This window comes from Heterodontus francisci, chromosome 5, assembly GCF_036365525.1.
Source record: "Heterodontus francisci isolate sHetFra1 chromosome 5, sHetFra1.hap1, whole genome shotgun sequence".
NCBI lineage: Eukaryota > Metazoa > Chordata > Chondrichthyes > Heterodontiformes > Heterodontidae > Heterodontus > Heterodontus francisci.
In genome coordinates, this window is record NC_090375.1 from 145,366,298 (window position 1) to 145,385,219 (window position 18,922).

An 18,922-nucleotide genomic window follows, 5' to 3' on the forward strand; every position below is an offset into this window, starting at 1 on the left:
CCTAGCATTTTTGTGTGCATGTCTCTAAGCCTTTTTCTATAGGCAGCCCCATCGAGGTTTTCACCTAAGTCCTCAGCAACAGAACCTGTGTGTGACCTCACCTTCCGGGTAGCTGACACCCAAGTGATCCTTTCTCCCTGCCCTGGCCAGAGGCCACTCGTGCCCGGTGACTCACTGGGCTGAATTTTATGGTCCCTCTAGGGAGGTAGGGGTCCCATTAAATTGTGTGGCAAGGTGCAGGGCGCACTGCTGCACGCTTTTCCGACACCTTCAAATTAATGGCTATTTAAGGGCCTCTTGCCACCACCGCTGGTATTTTACCAACGGTGAGGGGTGCCTCCGGCATTTGAGACCACCCAGTAACTCAAGGAGGCCTCGGTGTGGGATTGTGGTGGCCCTCTTCTGTGGGCAATCTGTGGCCCACGGAGGGCCCCTGGCTGCAAAGGCCTCCCCTGTGGCATCACTCACCCCCACCCCCCTGCTCTTAGTAACTCACATCCCCCATCCCTTGTTCTCTGGGACCTGCTTGAGTGGTCCCAGCGAGCCCACACCCACTTACCTTCAGTCCAGGCTCCACAGCCGCTCTTCTTCAAGAGACTGCTGCAGTACCAGCAGTGGCTACCATTCCCAGTGGAGCTGCTGGGACTGCTGAGCTGCCAGACCTCTGATTGGCCAGTCACTTTTGGAGGTGGGATCTCTGTCCTTAAAAGGATGGGGACCCTGGAGGCAGGCAGTTAATTGCCTAAGCACCGTGAAATGCAGCCGGGGGTACCCAAATGGCCAAGGTGGGTTTCCTTCGTTGTTTTGGGCCAGGTGTCAGGACCCACGCTGGCTGCATAAAACCCAGCCCACCATGTGTAGATCTCAATTCCATACTACCCTTTAAAGTACTGTAGGCCTGAAAGTGCCGGTATCTGAGCTGGTGGCTGCTAGTGTCAGATCGAGTGACAGTGTTTCTTCCTCATCAGTTTCTTCCTCATCTAGGGCTTCAAATTCCTGCACCACTGGCTGACCTGGTGGCAGTTCTTGGGTATCTAAAAGCATAAAGTCACGAGGGCAGGGTTTGGGTGAGGGAAGGATGAAAGCAAAAGGTTACATCATCTGCAGATTGTAAACCATAACAGATTCTGGGATGATGGTGACGTGGGATGTGAGAAGGTGGATTAGGCAGGAACATACTGTCATCCTTGATGGTTTCAGCCTCGCCACTGGCCACTGCCTCAGTGATGGCTGCACCATCTTCTCCATGGGGTCAGCACATGCAGCGATGCCTGCTTGCTGCTAGGTAGCTGCTACTGCTATTATGGGCCATCTTGTCATTGATTATTGTGCCATCTTGTTTGGTTGATGTGCCTGCCACAGTTGAACACATGGTAGTACGTGCAAGCTGTGAGATGTGTGCAGCTTCTAGCAGGGCTAGGTGTGCGAGGGTGAGGTAAGACAATGAATGTAAGGTATCAATCGTGGTTCAAAGATGTTGGTGGGTGACTAAATGGAACAGTGTGTGAGGCTAGTGGTGCAGTTAGCAGTATATGACATGTGAAGGTGCATTCACTGATCTTGACCACTCTTGTGAGGTCATTAAACTTCTTTCTCCACAGTATCCAGATCCTCAGGCTAGACCGCTGACATTGACTACAACAGCTACCTGCTTTCACTACCTTCTCAGTCTCTCACTGAAAGGCCTTCTGAAGGAAAGTCACCTCCCCCCTCCTGTGCAGCTTCTGCGCCAGAGTCTCCAGTGCAGCATCCAAGAACCTTGTGGCACACTGTCCAGCCTGTTGAGCCATTTCTGTAGCTTCTTCCTAATCTTCAACTCTTCTTTAACCAGTTCCAGCCCCTGCTGCAACCAGAATGCACCAGACCATAAGTGGTCGCCTTAACTTAGAACCCTGCTGAGGCAAGCAGCTATGCAACAGTGCATTCGGTGCTGGGCTGCAAACCGCAATCATTATAATTGGCTGGCAGTTTGAAATTTACATGCTGCCTGCATTACTTTGAACAGGTGCAGATTAATCGCACATTGCGATCACCAGCCCAATTTCAGGGGCTATCCAATTTTGCCCCATGTTTCACCTCCTTACTATTTTAGAACCAGTACCTGTGTAATTTATGTGCTCAGTGCATTTATTTCTGATTTCCACCTCTGCAGTATTTTGCTTTTGTATTCTTACCTTGTTGCACTGTTATTGTTAATGAATGAATGTATAGTAAGGTATCAAACTACTTCACACAATGTAGAGTATACGGATCTGATAAACTATAAAAATAACAATTCTTGGTAGAAGTCCCAGATAAGTACATCCTGTATTACCATGAAAACGAAAACTTACCAAGAACACAATTTCTCAGAGACAAGATTCTCAGAATAGCTTTGACAATAGTTGCCATCATTGCTTACAGCCAAAAATTTCTGCTTGTGTAACTGCATGGGGCAGCTAACAGCATAGATTAGTTCAGCCTCAGGCCATTCTAGAATATGGTGAAAGCATTTGTTTTCTGATCAGTAACATAATTCCTATATCATAGCCCCAACCAGTCAAGTCATAACTTGGATCCACCCGGCTTTAACTACTCAGAACATACAGAAAAATTACACATCCCTAAATTTCAATCGGCAAGCAAGTTAAAATACATGTTTACAGCTCAGGTGAATAACCAGGCTTCATACTGAGGTAGTTTGTTAGGCCTAAGTTCACATCCTGTCATTTCAATTTAAAGAAACAGCCATTTAGCCCACTAAAAGGAAGTGAATCTGCCTTTAAAAATGTGTGACACTTTGCAAGTAAGTACTGTTTCTTGGAAGATTTCCACCAGAAAAAAAATACGATTCAGGAGTTTCAACTTTAAAAACCATTGACTGAAGGTATGTCACAATCTACCACTGGAGTTTCACAGTACAAGAGCTGACACTCACAATCAGACTTCCTTCAGGTCACACTGCTATAAATATAAGTTTCTCCCTTTCAAATTTTACATGACTGTTGTTATGACGGAGGTGGGAGGAGTGCACTGTCTTTTCTAGTCTGACTTCTCCGCAGGTCACAACATATATTTTAAAAACATTTACCCAGTTACCAATTCAAGCAATCACATACTCTACTCTTTATTCCAGAATAAAATACACCAACCAGGTTTCTTTAATAAACAACAAAATGATCAGTTTATTATCAAACAAGACTTATCCAGTAACAAAGCAAAGCATTAACACAGATTGAAATATGAAAGTTCCCTTTTTAAATTCCCCCCCACATATACACACACTGAAAAAATACAGAAATTCTCTCTGCAGAGGTATGTTACAAAAAAAGACAAAAAATAATACTTAGGCCAAATACTTGCTAATTCTTGAAGAAAAAAAGATATGGAAGGAAATCAGTTGACCCTTTTGGTCTAGCATCCGGGTATACAGTGATAGGTAACTGCAATCTTTTCTAAAGCAGTTATTTTCAGGTGGCGTTGAGAATTAATCTGTCAGGTTTTTCCAGCTTCTCAGGAGAGATATAGCAGCAGGGATTTTAGCTCTCCCACACTGAATCTTTGCAGGGTTTCTTCAAAGAGGTATAGAAAGAGGTGAGCTGGGTGGTTTCTTTTTCCTTGGCAGGCAAAACACCAACTGTGTTCAAAACAATTCACACCCCAACAGAAAGTGAACCTCCTGACCTCTATAAACCTTGACATGTGGCTTCTCTGTAAACATCTTCCCCAGGTCACTAAGGTTTCTGTTGTTTATTGAGCTTAAAGCACATGATTTCCAGCACAGGTTATTTTCAAACAACATCTCAAGTATCCTTTCAGTGAACTTGGTAAAACAAAAAAACACATCCATGGAATATGTTCAGTTTTAACACAAGTTCTCAAAAAATTTTTTTTAAATGGAAGCACTTCCGTAACACTATAAAATTCCTCATATACACTCAGATGGGATTTTATGGGCCTCTCCGAGATGGGATCGGAGGTGGGGGTGGAGGGCCCATCGCCTCCCCATTGTCCAGCAATCTTACCGGGGGAAGGGATAGGCTGACGACGGCCATCCTGCCCGGAGGCAAATTGAAGCCCTTAAGTGGCCTGTTAAGGGCCAATTATGGGCCTCTTCCTGCTGCTGCTGGGATTTTACCAGTGGCAGGAGGGCCTCCACTGCGCAGAGAGGACGCCTTGGAAAATGAGGCGCCCTCCCTGTGGGCTTGAGGGGGGGGGGGGACCCTCCTTTGTGGGAACCAACTGATCCCCCAGGACACCCCTCCCTCTGGACCGCAAGACCACACCCCCTCACCGGGGCCATCCAGACTGGCACCAGTGACCCAGCCTCACCTACCTCTTCTCAGGGGTTCCAGAATGGGCCTGCGTCTGAGGCATATACTGTACCGGCAATGGCCACAGCTTCCGGTGGCGCTGCTGATTGTACTGAGCTGCTGGCCCTGTGATTGGCCGGTAGCTCTTGGAGGCGGGATCCCGGGGTGGGGGTTCGAGACAGAGGTGGGGTTCGCCCTGCCTTTTCTGTCTGGTGCCACGAGCCCTGCCTCAAGCACAAAATCCAGCCCAATGTTTGCATAGTTGCTCTTCCAAGAATAGGTAGCCCTCATGATCTCTTTCTCTCAGATCATAATTTCTTTTCGAATTACCTTTAAAGCTACTAGTTTATCATATTTTCTACCAGACCCAACTTAAGATGCCCGGATTGAACTTCCATCTTCTTCCTCCAAAATAAAAATCAATTCAAATTTATTCTATTTAAATGGATGGTTCAGAACACCTCCACATTTCTTAAATTTAAAATAACATCACTAAAGCAGATGATCTGGTCATTATCTTACAGCTGTTTGTGAGACCTTGCTATGTGTAAATTGGCTGCTGTGTTCCCTACATTACAACAGTGACAACACTTCAAAAAGTACTTAATTGGCTGTACAGCACTTTGGGATGTTGAGAGATCATGAAAGGCGCTAAATAAATGCAAGTTTTGTTTTCTTTCTTTTTACCTAATTTTAGTCACTTGGAGTATCTGTTTGAAGTGTAGAAGCTATCTTCTTGCTGCAGACCCTTTTGTGGCCAGTTATAATTTTAGTGAAGGCTTGATCCAATGAGATTGGTTTACTTTGTAATGCAGAAGTAACTGCAGAATTACAGAAAATCTATCTTTTCAGTAGCTACACTAACAAGAGCCACTGCTTCCAGAACCTCAAGTACCCACAGAGCAGGATTATGTCAGAAAACCTGAGCAGAGCATTGATGCAGGTCCACTGCCACTCAATGCTGACATGGGAACAGTCCCTCATTCAAAATCATGAGTGGTCTGGACAGAATAGATAGGGATAAACTGTTCCCACTCATGAAAGGATCGAGAACGAGAGGGCACAGATTTAAGGTAAGTGGTAAAAGAAGCAAAAGCGACATGAGGAAAAACTTTTTCACACAGCATGTGTTTTTTTATGCATTCATGGGATGTGAGCATCGCTGGCTATGTCAGCATTCATTGCCCATCGCTAATTGTCCTTGAGAAGGTGGTGATGCGCTGCCTTATTGAACCGCTGCAGTACATGTGGAGTAGGTACACCTACAGTGCTGTTGAGAAGGGAGTTCCAGGATTTTGATCCAGCAACAGTGAAAGAATGATGATATAGTTCCAAGTCAGGATGGTGTGTGACTTGGAGGGGAACTTGCAGGTGGTGGTGTTCCCATTCATCAGCTGCCCTTGTTCTTCTAGGTGGTAGAGGTTGTGGGTTTGGAAGGTGCTGTCGAAGGAGCCTTGGGGCATTGCTGCAGTGCATCTTGTAGATGGTACACACTGCTGCCACTGTGCGTTGGTGGTGGAGGGAGTGAATGTTTGTGGATGGGGTGACAATCAAACGGGCTGCTTTTCCTGGATGGTGTCGAGCTTCTTGAGTGTTGGTGGAGCTGCAGCCATCCAGGCAAGTGGAGAGTATTCCATCACATTCCTGATTTGTGCCTTGTAGATGGTGGACAGGTTTTGGGGAGTCAGGAGGTGAGTTACTTGCTGCAGGATTCCCAGCCTCTGACCTGCTCTTGTAGCCACAGTATTTATATGACTACTCCAGTTCAGTTTCTGGTCAATGGCAGCCCCTAGGATGTTGATAGTGGGGGATTCAGCGATCATAATGCCATTGAATATCAAGGGGAGATGGTTAGATTCTCTCTTGTTGGAGATGGTCATTGCCTGGCATTTGTGTGGTGCGAATGTTACTTGCCACTTATCAGCCCAAGCCTAGATACTGTCCAGGTCTTGCTGCATTTCTACACGGACTGCTTCAGTATCTGAGGAGTCAAGAATGGTGCTGAACATTGTGCAATCATCAGCGAACATCCCCACGTCTGACTTTATGATTGAAGGAAGGTCATTGATGAAGCAGCTGAAGATGGTTGGGCCTAGGATACTATCCGGAGGAACTGAAGGTCTGGAATGCACTGCCTGAGAGTGTAGTAGAGGCAGGTTCGATCGAGACATTCAAAAGGAATTAGACTGTTATCTGCAAAGGAAGAATATGCAGGGTTACGAGGAGAAGGCAGGGGGAGTGACACTAGGTGAAATGCTCGTTAGGAGAGCTGATGCAGACATGATGGGCCAAATGGCCTCCTGCGCCATAATTATTCTGTGATTGTTGTTGAGACAAACTATGCCAATTTTCAGCTCTGGTTTATCAGCTTGAGGTGGCTGGTGTCAGCTTATAAACAGCAAATCTTTACGGCAGTCTGTAGGCTAAGTAGTATTGGCAAATTGATGTACTGATAAACTTAGAGCCAGCATTCATGGAACAGGGAATCTTCTAAGCACCAATACAGGCTACGGTGTTATCTGTGCTTTATGGTATTGGCAAATTGAATATACTTGTGGCGTTGAGTCAGAGTCAAAGCTAGAAACTAGTTATTAGAATGAACTTACCAGCTACTTCAGATACATGAACTACAGTTTGGACGTTTCATCTTCTGACAAGGAGACGTTCAATTTACATCAACAGGAATTCCCCTGTCTCAGTTCAAACAATATCATCATTTGATTAAACTGTATGACTCTCTGACTCTAGGTCTTTGTTCCTTCCTGTGGGAGTTTATTGCATTTCCAAGTAGACTGCTTTGTTGCCTAACTACGTTAACACAAATAACCTCCTCCAGAGTCTAAAGGCCAGATTTTGAAAGAGCTGTGGAGTTGGGATCTGGTGCGAATGCAATTTGAAAATCACAGTTCTGCAGGTCATATCCAGAACCTGATGGTTCCGAGGTAGTCCACAATTTTTAATGTGAGGGCAGCAGGGAGGGAACGGGGTAGCTGCTCGCTTCGAATTACGGACCCATTCAGCTCCTTTAAGAGCTTGTTAACAGGGAAGACGGGGTCTGCACCAGAATCTTCAAAGAGAAATGCAGTGAGCTCCACCAGTCTGGGGAACAATAGTGCACAGCAGTCCGGCTTGCAGCGGGCAGGGGGTTAACTTTGCTTTTTGAGGATAAAATTTCTCTGGGTTCTTGTGCTGGGTCCAGTGCGGGACTTTTTTTTTATTATGGAACCACTGCCTCACCTGTTCATTCTGCTGGCCCTCTGAGGAGCTGCCTGCTCTCCTTGGCAAGGCAGTGGCAGCCCCAACATGTCTGCCACCTGCCTTTGTCGCTGGCACCAGGCAGGCAGCTCCCATCTCCTGGAGGCACTTGCGGCACTAATTGGGTGCCGAACTGTCCTCCTGCTCAATCAGTGCATTAGCACTTGAAGATCACATTGCGAAAGCAGCGCAGCTGAGGTGCGGTGGTGGGGGATGGGGGGGTGGGTGATCCAGAAATCATCTGGGTGTCAGGTTCCCGACCCCATTTGGAAATCCATCCCGAACAATCCACAATCCAAAAACTTTACAAAAATCATTAGTTTTAAAGAATTTTTAACTCAAATTACTTATTGAAGGTTTGCAATCTTGATAAATTAATGCTCAATAATTGATGGGACTTTTCCACATTTCAATATCTGCTGTTCAGAAATTTTGGCTGTGACTTTGGGCTCCGTAGTGTCTCTGGTGCCAGTGTTACACAAGCCCCAAAGCAATAAAATGGTGCGGGCCACACTGCTGGCCACTCCAGGCACGTCCCGCTTGGCACTGCATACTGGGCAGGGTGCTAGTATGGGCATATCACACATACACCAGCAACAAAAGGAAGGGTCTGATTGTGGCGTCATTCCAGCTGATTTGATGCATTATTTCACTAACTTGGTAGGTACATGTGTACTGAATGCCTGTGCTAATCACTGAATCTACATCTTGATCCTTCAATCTAAGGTCCTCTCTCACTAATGTACTGATCTCATCCATTATTAACAGTACTACCCCACTTCCTTTTCGTTTTGGCTATCCTTCTTAAATGTCAAATACCGTTAAACATTCAGTTCCCTGCCTAGGTCACCCTGCAGCCACATCTCATAAATGGCAATTAGGTCATACCTGTTTACTTATATTTGTGTTGTCAATCCATCTACCTTGTTGTGAATGCTGTGGGCATTCAGATGGAGTGCCTTTAATTCTGTCTTTTTTTCTTATTTTCACAACCTCTCGCCTTATCTGGTGGTGCACTCCTAGATTTGTACTCTCTGTCCCTTCCTGCCACACTCATATTCTTCTTCTTCTTTGGCCTCCTTGTCTCGAGAGACAATGGGTAAGTGCCTGGAGGTGGTCAGTGGTTTGTGAAGCAGTGCCTGGAGTGGTTATAAAGGCCAATTCTAGAGTGACAGACTCTTCCACAGCTGCTCCAGATAAAATTGGTTGTCGGGGCTGTTACACAGTTGGTTCTCGCCTTGCGCTTCTGTCTTTTTTTCTGCCAACTGCCAAATCTCTTTGACTCGCCACACTTTAGCCCCACCTTTATGGCTGCCCGCCAGCTCTGGCGATCACGGCAACTGACTCCCACGACTTGTGATCAATGTCACAGGACTTCATGTCGCGTTTGCAGACATCTTTAAAGCGGAGACATGGACGGCCGGTGGGTGTGATGCCAGTGATGAGCTCGCTGTACAATGCGTCCTTGGGGATCCTGCCATCTTCCATGCGGCTCACATGGCCAAGCCATCTCAAGCACCGCTGGCTCAGTAGGGTGTATATGCTGGGGATGTTGGCCGCCTCGAGGACTTCTGTGTTGGAGATACGATCCTGCCACCTGATGCCAAGGATTCTCCGGAGGCAGCGAAGATGGAATGAGTTGAGATGTCGCTCTTGGCTGACATATGTTGTCCAGGCCTCGCTGCCGTAGAGCAATGTACTGAGGACACAGGCTTGAAACACTCAGACCTTTGTGTTCTGTGTTAGTGCGCCATTTTCCCACACTCTCTTGGCCAGTCTGGACATAGCAGTGGAAGCCTTTCCCATGCGCTTGTTGATTTCTGCATCTAGAGACAGTTTACTGGTGATAGTTGAGCCTAGGTAGGTGAACTCTTGAACCACTTCCAGAGCGTGGTCGCCAATATTGATGGATGGAGCATTTCTGACGTCCTGTCCCATGATGTTCGTTTTCTTGAGGCTGATGGTTAGGCCAAATTCATTGCAGGCAGCCGCAAACCTGTCGATGAGACTCTGCAGACACTGTTCAGTGTGAGATGTTAATGCAGCATCGTCAGCAAAGAGGAGGTCCATGATGAGGACTTTCCGTACTTTGGTCTTCGCTCTAAGACAGGCAAGGTTGAACAATCTGCCACCTGATCTTGTGTGGAGGAAAATTCCTTCTTCTGAAGACTTGAACGCATGTGAGAGCAGCAGGGAGAAGAAGATCCCAAACAGTGTAGGTGCGAGAACACAGCCCTGTTTCACGCCACTCAGGATAGGAAAGGGGTCTGATGAGGCACCGCTATGCTGAATTGTGCCTTTCATATTGTCATGGAAAGAGGTGATGATACTTGGTAGCTTTGGTGGACATCCGATCTTTTCTAGTAGTCTGAAGAGACCACGTCTGCTGATGAGGTCAAAGGCTTTGGTGAGATCAATGAAAGCAATGTAGAGGGGCATCAGTTGTTCGCGGCATTTCTCCTGTAGCTGGCGAAGGGAGAACAGCATGTCAATGGTGGATCTCTCTGCTCGAAAGCTACACTGTGCCTCAGGGTAGACGTGCTCAGCCAGCTTCTGGAGCCTGTTTAAAGCGACTTGAGCGAAGACTTTCCCCACTATGCTGAGCAGGGAGATTCCACGGTCGTTGTTGCAGTCACCGCGGTCACCCTTGTTCTAATAGAGGGTGATAATATTGACATCGCGCATGTCCTGTGGTACTGCTCCCTCGTCCCAGCACAGGCAAAGCAGTTCATAGAGTGCTGTAAGTACAGCAGGCTTGATTATTTCAGGGGTAATGCCGTCCTTCCCAGGGGCTTTTCCGCTGGCTAGAGAATCAATGGCATCAGTGAGTTCCGATTTTGTTGGCTGTTCGTCCAGCTCATCCATGACGGGCAGAGACTGGGCTGCATTGAGGGCAGTCTAAGTGACAACATTTTCCCTGGAGTACAGTTCTAGGTAGTGCTCCACCCAGCGGTCTATTTACTTGCGTTGGTCAGTGATTGTGTCCTCTGATTTAGATTTGAGGGGGGCGATCTTCTTGATGGTTGGCTCAAAAGCTCTTTTAATGCCATCATATATTCCTCTGATGTTTCTGGTGTCGGAGGCCAGCTGAATACGACTGCATAGGTGTTGCCAGTAGTCATTTGCACAGTGCCTGGCTGTTCTTTGTGCAGTGCTTTAAGTGCTACAGATGTTAACTCACTGGGGGCTTTCTTGTAGTTCAGCAGTGCAATGTGCTTAGCGGCTATGACAGGTTCCAGCTCTTCAAAGTGAGATTGAAACCAGTCTGCATTCCTCTTCGCACGTTTGCCATAGGTGGTCATTGCTGAGTCATCGATGGCGTCTCTGATGTGGGCCCACTTGGTCTCAGCATCCCCTGAGGGAGTGTTTTGAAGGGCTTTTTCACTCAGATTATCAACTCCCTTATTGCTACTTTGATCTCTTGTCTTCTGATCTCTCTTTAAATTATCATATCTTCCCACACTTGATCCCTCACCCACACTATTTAGTTTGAAGCCCTCTCTACTGCCCTAGTTATATGACTCACTAGAACACTGGTCCCAGCATGGTTCAGATGAAGACCGTGCTAACTATACAGTTCCCACTTACCCCAGCACTGGTGCCAGTGCCCCATGAATCAAAACTCACTTCCCCCATACCAATCTTTGAGCCAAGCATTTAACTCTTTAAACTTATTTACCCTACACCAATTTGCTCGTGGTTCAGGTAATAATACAGAGAAATACTAGCCTCTGAGGTATGAGCTGTACCAGTATCTGAGCTGATAGCTGCAAGTGTTAGATCAAGTGGCGGTGCCTCTTTCTCGGAGGTCTGGTGCAGCTATCTCTTTTCCTCCTGGGTGTGCTGTGGCTGGCCAGGTGACAGTTCTTCGGTATCTGAAACATAAAATCAGAAGGGGAGGGTTGGAGTGAGGGGGATGCGGGTGCTGGTGGGGAGGAAAGAAAGAGGTCCACAGTCATGCCATCTGTAGCCTGCACTTCATGCCATACAGCAGGGTGAGGGTGAGGTGGGAGTTGAGAAGGGGCATAATCCTGAATTCTCTCAGTAACATCAGATGCTACAGCCTCTGTCACAGCCGACCCCGTGATGCAGAGCACCATTTTCTCTGTAGGGCTCAGGAGATGAAGGCATACATAGCCCCCATCAGTTCTCTGTTGCTCCCTGGTATTTCATGCCACCTTGTCCTGCAAGATTGAGGATAGAGTGTCAGTGATTGTGTTGCACTGTGCTTGGATGATGTGCCTGCCACAGCTGAATAGCTGGAGATATTTGGAGGCAATGAGAGGTGGGCGTGAGGCTAGTGTTATTGGAAGATGTGTGAGGATGAGGTGCAACATCTGAATGTTAGGCCTGAGTCCAGAGTGCCAGGGACTGGTGATGGGTGAGTAATGGGGGGTGTGGTGCATCGAGCAGCATGGTGCAATGGGTAGGAGATGTAATGCGAAGATGCATTCACTGACTTTGACCACCCATGTGAGGTCATTAAACTTCTTCCGGCACTGCTGCCAGGTCATCGGGGCTAGACTCCAGAAGCTGACCTCCCTGGCCGCCTAATCCCTTTGGAGGGCTGACCTTGAGGGCCTCCAGGCGCCCTACAGAAACATGGCATCTCTCCTCCTGTTCATCTCCATGACTAAAGATTCTCAGGCTGCATTTGTGAGCCAAGGAGCCTTCTCCCTGCTCTGGTGCTCCATTTCCCTTCTCTCCTGTTGCAGCAGTGACAGTCAGCAGTGGCCTCCTGTCATTTGGTGCAGCCTTCCTTTAAGATGGGTATATGCCTTTAAGAGCTGGAGGTGAGCTGGAACATATGCTAGCCTCACATGCTGTTAGGACCTCTGTTGTGTATGCAGTCAGGCAGCAGCACAGGTTGATCTGGGTTGCAAGCAGAAATCATGGAAATGAGGCAGCACAAGGTTAGCAAGCTGCCTTGCCTCAAAGTGAATGGGTGTGGGCAGATGGCAAATTGTAATCTCTGTGCCTAAAAGGACCTAATCGAATTTTCCCCCCAATTTCTTCCATTGGCTATGCACTACAGACCTTTATTGCCTCTTTACCGAATTTCCAAATAGTCTGTGTGCCTGGAAGACCCAAAGGCTGCTTACTTGGAAAACATTCCAAATCCTTTCCAAATGGCTGCCGAGCACCACATTTCCCAAACTCCCTTGTCCAACAGATGTCCAAAAGGGGTCCAAGGATTGATGATAGGACCCATTACTGTCAGCTGTATGGAGGTTGGGTTGCTTGTGTTTGGAGGTCTGCAAGTTACACCGCTCTATAAAGTTATATCTACCTGCTGATAAGTTCCTTTTCCTTCTAGAGGATTATTACTTTTCCATGCTTTGCACCTTTCCCTTTTGACAGTGGCAATATTGGAAACTTATGATATGGGCAACTGTGAGCATAAATACTCCCCCAGTCTAACTAGCATGAGACAACTTGTTTGTATGATTCAAAGCTGCCATCTCATTTGGGACCTGAGTGCAGCATCCGGAGCACTTTTGTCTGTCTTGTAATTAGGCAGCCACAGGAATACAGCCCATCCACATTGCTTTCAAAATCAAGGAAAACATAAAAAATATAAAAGGGGAGACTGGTAGCAAAGCAATAAGAAAGAGCAGCCTCTGACTGACGTCAAATTTGAAAGCAGAATTAGCTCCTTTCTAATACTACAAACTTAAATACTGTAGAACAAGTAGCAAAATGTACATTTAAGTAAGAAAAGCCAGCTCCATACCAGTTGTAGTTACACTGCAGCCAATGCCCAGCGCGACCTGTGATATTAATACAAAATAATTAGTTTCTCAAAGACAACATCACATTTCAGTATAATTGGAAGATAATTCTATTTTGTAACAGTTAGAAAAACACAAAAATCACATTTGGAAATACCATGTTATGAAAACGGTACATGTATTGTGAAAATAGGAGCAATGCTTCTGTTTCAAGGATATAATATTTAAACAGTAGAAAGCTGGAAAGAAAACTTCTGAATTAGCAAAACCTGCATCTGATGATTGTTTTCTGTTTTGAAAGGTGAACAGGGCGAAATGGGCGACTCCGGTGAACCTGGGAAAACAGGAAAACTAGGTCCACCTGGACCAAAAGGTATGGTGCATGGTAGACAGAAATATACCACAGCTATAATGGCTATGGGCCAAGTGCTGGAAAATGGAATTAGAATAGATTGGTGCTTGATGGCCAGCACAGACAAGAAGGGCCAAAGGGCCTGTTTCTGTGCTGTATAACTCTATGACTCTATAATCTGTAGGAACATTTTAACTTGCAATTACTGATATCTTTAATATCTGCTGATCAAGAACCAGATAGTGGTAATATTGCAAAACAATAGCTATTCACAGGCGGGTTTGGATGACATTGCTGCAGATCACAGAAACAGGGTCAACTCTCAACATACTTCAGCACAGTTTACATTTACAGCATATCATACAAAGCTACACACTCTTCAGTAACCCTCTCTCTAGAACTTTAGCTCCAGGGCTGTATCTCAATTAACATAGATTTTAACCATGTCTGATGACTCAGTAAATGGCCTGGTTCTTAAACTTGGACAAGTTCTAGCTACATTATCTCTCACTGCAGCATCAGCTTCTCAGCCTTTCTCTGATATCCTTAGGAATCAGGTATTCCTCCTACACTCAGTGATCTTTCAGACTCTCTCCACCTGCACCAAGGTTCACTACAGGCGCTCACTGTCTTATATTCTGGCTTTCTCCTTTTCGTATTGAAGGATCTTTGCTGCTTCCTCTCCTGCACTCTCAGCTTCAGCTGATTTCTCAGTGCGATCAGGTTCCATCTAGCTGTCACTTTTGGTTCATTCTTTCTTTTACTATGATTCTCAATGGGCCATCGTCTTCCCTACCTGCTGTTGATCTATCTTCTTTTCTCAGGTTTGTGTCTCTCTCCTTGGTTCCCACTTCCTTGTTTCTCTTTTTGCTTTGCTACTATCCATCTTTTCGTACTTTCTTTTGCTGTGTCTCGAATTTGTCACACATTCATTTTCCTTTCTGAAATTTAGGGCTGAATTTTCTTCCAGGTTATGCTGAGCAACCATTTTACATATGAATTCTTCAACAACCAACTGATTAGCATCATCTTCCGTGTATTTCAATTTTTATAATGCTGGGAAGCCAGTGTAACCATTACGGGGGGAGCAGGGATGCAAAATTGGGCAGAAACCCTTATGTTATCCTCCCTTGTCATTTGTGCCTTAACGATGCTGGGTGAAAGTGAAATATTTTCAACAATAGCATCCAGTATTCCTAGAGGACTTAGGTGAGTTAAACATTAAGGCTGTTACAATACAATTGATCACAGAGACAACGCAGTGATTTTCTTTCCCCCCTCCCCACCTTCCACGATCCTCTGCCTCACCAGCCAAGGTGGGTAGCTCAGCTATGCCACTAATGGCAGCAACACCCAGGCAAAATATTTTAACACCTGTATTCCTGGGATATAGGCCAGCGTCAGGGGAACAGGTAAGGGGTGTGAGGGTGGGAGAAAGTCCTGTCACACACAAGATCTGCCCCTAGAACAGCCAAGCAATACCAATCCTTTCCTATTTATTGGTTTTCTAAATTCCTTTTGGCATACTAGATGTGCTTGTTTGCTTGGTCCTCCTGTACACTTTCCTTTCACTTAATGCCTATAAATCCACTGACTTGTTCCAAAGTCATATTCATTTTTACACAGTGTCACAAATTTTTTTCAGGAAGTATACAAAGGAAGAGCCAGCCTGTTCTCTACAGGATTAACTGAAAAAAAACATTTACTGTTTTACTGCCAGATTAGATTCACACTGATTTCACCATCAAGCACCCATGTTGCATGGGTTAGTACAGGGAAAGATTCTTTGGATACTGACTCCTATAAATTACCTTAACTCTTTCCCTCTCCTGATGTGCACTACATACGACACCAGTTCTGATACTAGTCATCCTGTCTAAGTAAGATTGCCATGAGCTTGCTTGCCCATTAGTAAGTTAATTTCACTTAGGAACTTTATAGGTAAAGAGAAAGGTAACTTCAATTCCACCAATCTGGATAAATTTGAATTCTGTCCTGTGGGTAATCGGTCAGTGTGCTGACTGTTCACTGGGACTCTCAATCCTGAAAGCCATGACTCTTAAGAGATTTGAGTTCAGACACTTTTCTGTGGTAGACCAGGGGAAGTTTACTCTGAAGCTAGCTACGCTGATTTGACCGAGGAGTATTTCATGCCAATGTTAGAAGGGTAATTTTTCACCATCATGTTGGCAGCCAGGAGCCTCGCCCGTTAGTGTCACATCAGAAATGATTGGAAAATTGAGCGCAGTGCATGAGTGAATTTCCAACATGTTTGATGGTTGACAGTCTCAACTGTCAGCATAAAGTGAGGATATCACCCCTTAGGCACCATTATCTAGCAGTGACAAAAATTTACTATCATTCACTGCCAAAAGAAAAGAGAAATAGCTGGCAAAAGTTGTAAACTTCAATGAATTCTAAAGCTTGATTCACATTTTGTTCCTTATTCCCATAAATGAGACCAATTCAAGTAATCATGCTAGCTGCAGTCAGTATTGTTATTTGTAAATACGCAAAGCTATTCCTTACTAACCGGATTACCTTTGACAGTCACTTAATTGGAATTCACTGATAATGATAGTGAAAGGAAATTTATTTCTGCAACAAAAAGTTTCCCATTAATGAGTATCAGTTTTAGTATAATAGACAAACAGGATGCCCCGTCAGTGGTCAATAAATAAATATCAAAGGAATGTCATCTTTCTAACTCAGCAGTGTCAGCTGTGGCTCAATGGTAGCACTCTTGCCTCTGAGTCAGAAGGTCATGTCTACTCCAGGGACTTGAGCACAAAATCTAGGCTGACATTCCAGTACAGTACTGAGAAAGCAACGCACTGTCGGAGGTGCATTGAGACATTTTAGATGGGATGTTAATCCAAAGACCCATCTTCTCTCTCAGCTTGACATAAAATATCCCATGGCACTATTTCGAAGCTGAGCAGTGGAACTCTCCCTGGTGTTCTGGCCAATATTTCTCATTCACCCAACATCGCCAAAAGAATGTATCTGGTGATATATCTCATTCCGTTTGTGGGACCTTGCTGTTTACAAATTGGCTGCCTTGTTTCCCACATTATAAAAATGACTATACTTCAAAAAGTACTTCAGTGGCTGTAATGTGCTTTAGGATGTCCTGAGGTTATGAAAAACTCTATGGAACTGTGCATTGCTATTTGAAGCTGGCAGGACATATTGAGAGAGTAGTTAGAAAAGCATATGGGATCTTGGGCTTCAGAAATAAAGGTATTAAGTACAAAAGCATGGAAATTATGCAGAACATTTATAAAACACTGGTTAGGCCACAATTTGAGTATTGTGCCCAATCCTGGTCACCACACTTTAGGAAGGATGTGAGGATCCTTGAGAGGGTGCAGAGGAGGTTTACCAGAATGGTTCCATAGATGAGGAATTTTAGTTACAAGGTTAGATTGCAGATGCTGGGTTTGTTCTCCTTGGAGCAATGGAGGCGGAGGGAAAATTTGATGGAGGTGTACAAGATTATGACTCCTGGTTATACCTAGCGCAAAGGAAGATGGTTGTGGTTGCTGGAGGTCAATCATCTCAGGCCCAGGACATTGCTGCAGGAGTTCCTCAGGGTAGTGTTGGTTAATGTAAGTGAGTCCTGGGAGTTAAAACCACTTGGGCCTCACGCTCTGGGGTGGGAGGCATGGATAGTTTCCTCTCAGCTTCGGTCCCCGCAAGCACAATGCCTGGCCAGAGTCATAATCAGGGCATTAATTACCAAATCATCACTACCAAGGGTGCCGCAACACTACTGGAAACATTGAAGAATAAGTTTGTGATATCACTGATCTCACCCCTGCTACAGAATTGAGTCCTGGTCCCTAAGCAGAGGTGCCATTCACTGTTACTGTAAAGGAGGAAGTGCAGACAACTATGTTTGTGGGGTTTAAATTATAATGGGTTCCTTTAACCTAACCCATCTGGCGGGAAACTGACGACATCAAACCAGTCGTCTGTTTTACACCACATCTATTGCTACTTTCCATCAATGCAATATAACATCAGATGGGCTACAAATCTGATGGCCAATCCAGTCAGTCAATTTCCCACTGTGCTGGTTAGATTAAAATTACACTCTTAGACTTTTCTCAAATGTTAAGTCAAAATTGCATTTTTCAGTCTTAGCGCATCCGAACTACAACCTGTTTTTTGTACCTTAAGCTTTATATTAAACAATATTACTTAAAGACACTTAACTAATCAAAGATCAGTTTAATGATATTGACGCTCTACTCAAGTACATCTGCATGTCTTTTAAAGATTAAATAATTTGACTGTGAAAAGCTGTACATAGCTTTGTACATTTGACTCCTTACACAATTTTGGCATAAGTTGCACTAGATTATTTCTTTCATCCAAGGTGCAAGGACATTTCACCCAAATAAGAAGAACTCTCCTTTTCATTCTTATTGCCTGCTAACAAATATAACAAACTCCAATTTGATTGGTCACATAAAGTATGCAATGAAGTACCATTTTGTCTGAATAACTGCCATTTTATCAGTAACAGCTATATTACAATACAACACATCAACCAACTAATGTGAAGTTTTAATTTTACTCAGGATTGATTGGTGAAGCTGGTCAGAATGGAGAAGTTGGACGAAGGGGTAAAATTGGTCCAATTGGTTCAAAGGGTAAGCCTAAAGTTTGAATAGTATAAGCACTTTGAAGTTGCAATGTTTAGATATAACCAAGCATTTCCTTTCTCATGGAGTTATTTTTATCGTTGAACATTACTTAAGATTAAACAAAGAGAATTGGAAAATAAAGATCTCTGATTACATCAGCCCCTATTAGAACATTCTGGAAGAAAACTTCTATTTCAAATGTTTCAGCAACTCATTCACAATCTTGCAGTAAAGGAACAATTTATGAATTAATTCCGTATCATAGAAAAAATAAGTTTGTTTGCTATTTTATGCTTCCAACACATTCTGGGGCAACACAAATTTTGCTTAATATTCTCTTTCCCTCATTCAATGTGGTACGTTTATTTTGTGTAGTAGTGAGTGAAGGAGAACAGGAATGGTATTAATGTGGCTCCAATAATGGTGGCACCAATATTTTCCTTAATCTTAGGTTGGAGCACATGCTGAAGCACCATTTTTAAATACAAAATTTTGGAGCAGATATTTACAAATATCCCAGATAATTCAATTGACAAAGGTCATTTTTACACCTAAATAAAGAAGAAAAAAATTCAAAAATATTCTTCTGCCTCAGGGTGAAAATGGTGTGCGATTTGTATAACATCAGTTAATTTC

The 18,922-nt window shown here is 44.6% G+C and overlaps 1 protein-coding gene across 3 annotated transcripts in view; it reads left to right on the top strand.

Annotated features, from left to right (window-relative positions):
* The window catches only part of colec10 (collectin sub-family member 10 (C-type lectin)), a 72,616-nt gene that overhangs the window by 29,015 nt on the left and 24,679 nt on the right, over positions 1–18,922 (top strand). For all 3 annotated transcript variants that reach the window (XM_068032192.1, XM_068032193.1, XM_068032194.1), the window contains exons 3-4: positions 13,581–13,652; positions 18,221–18,292. In XM_068032192.1, coding sequence (XP_067888293.1) covers positions 13,581–13,652; positions 18,221–18,292 — 144 coding nt within the window. The remainder of the gene's footprint in view (positions 1–13,580; positions 13,653–18,220; positions 18,293–18,922) is intronic.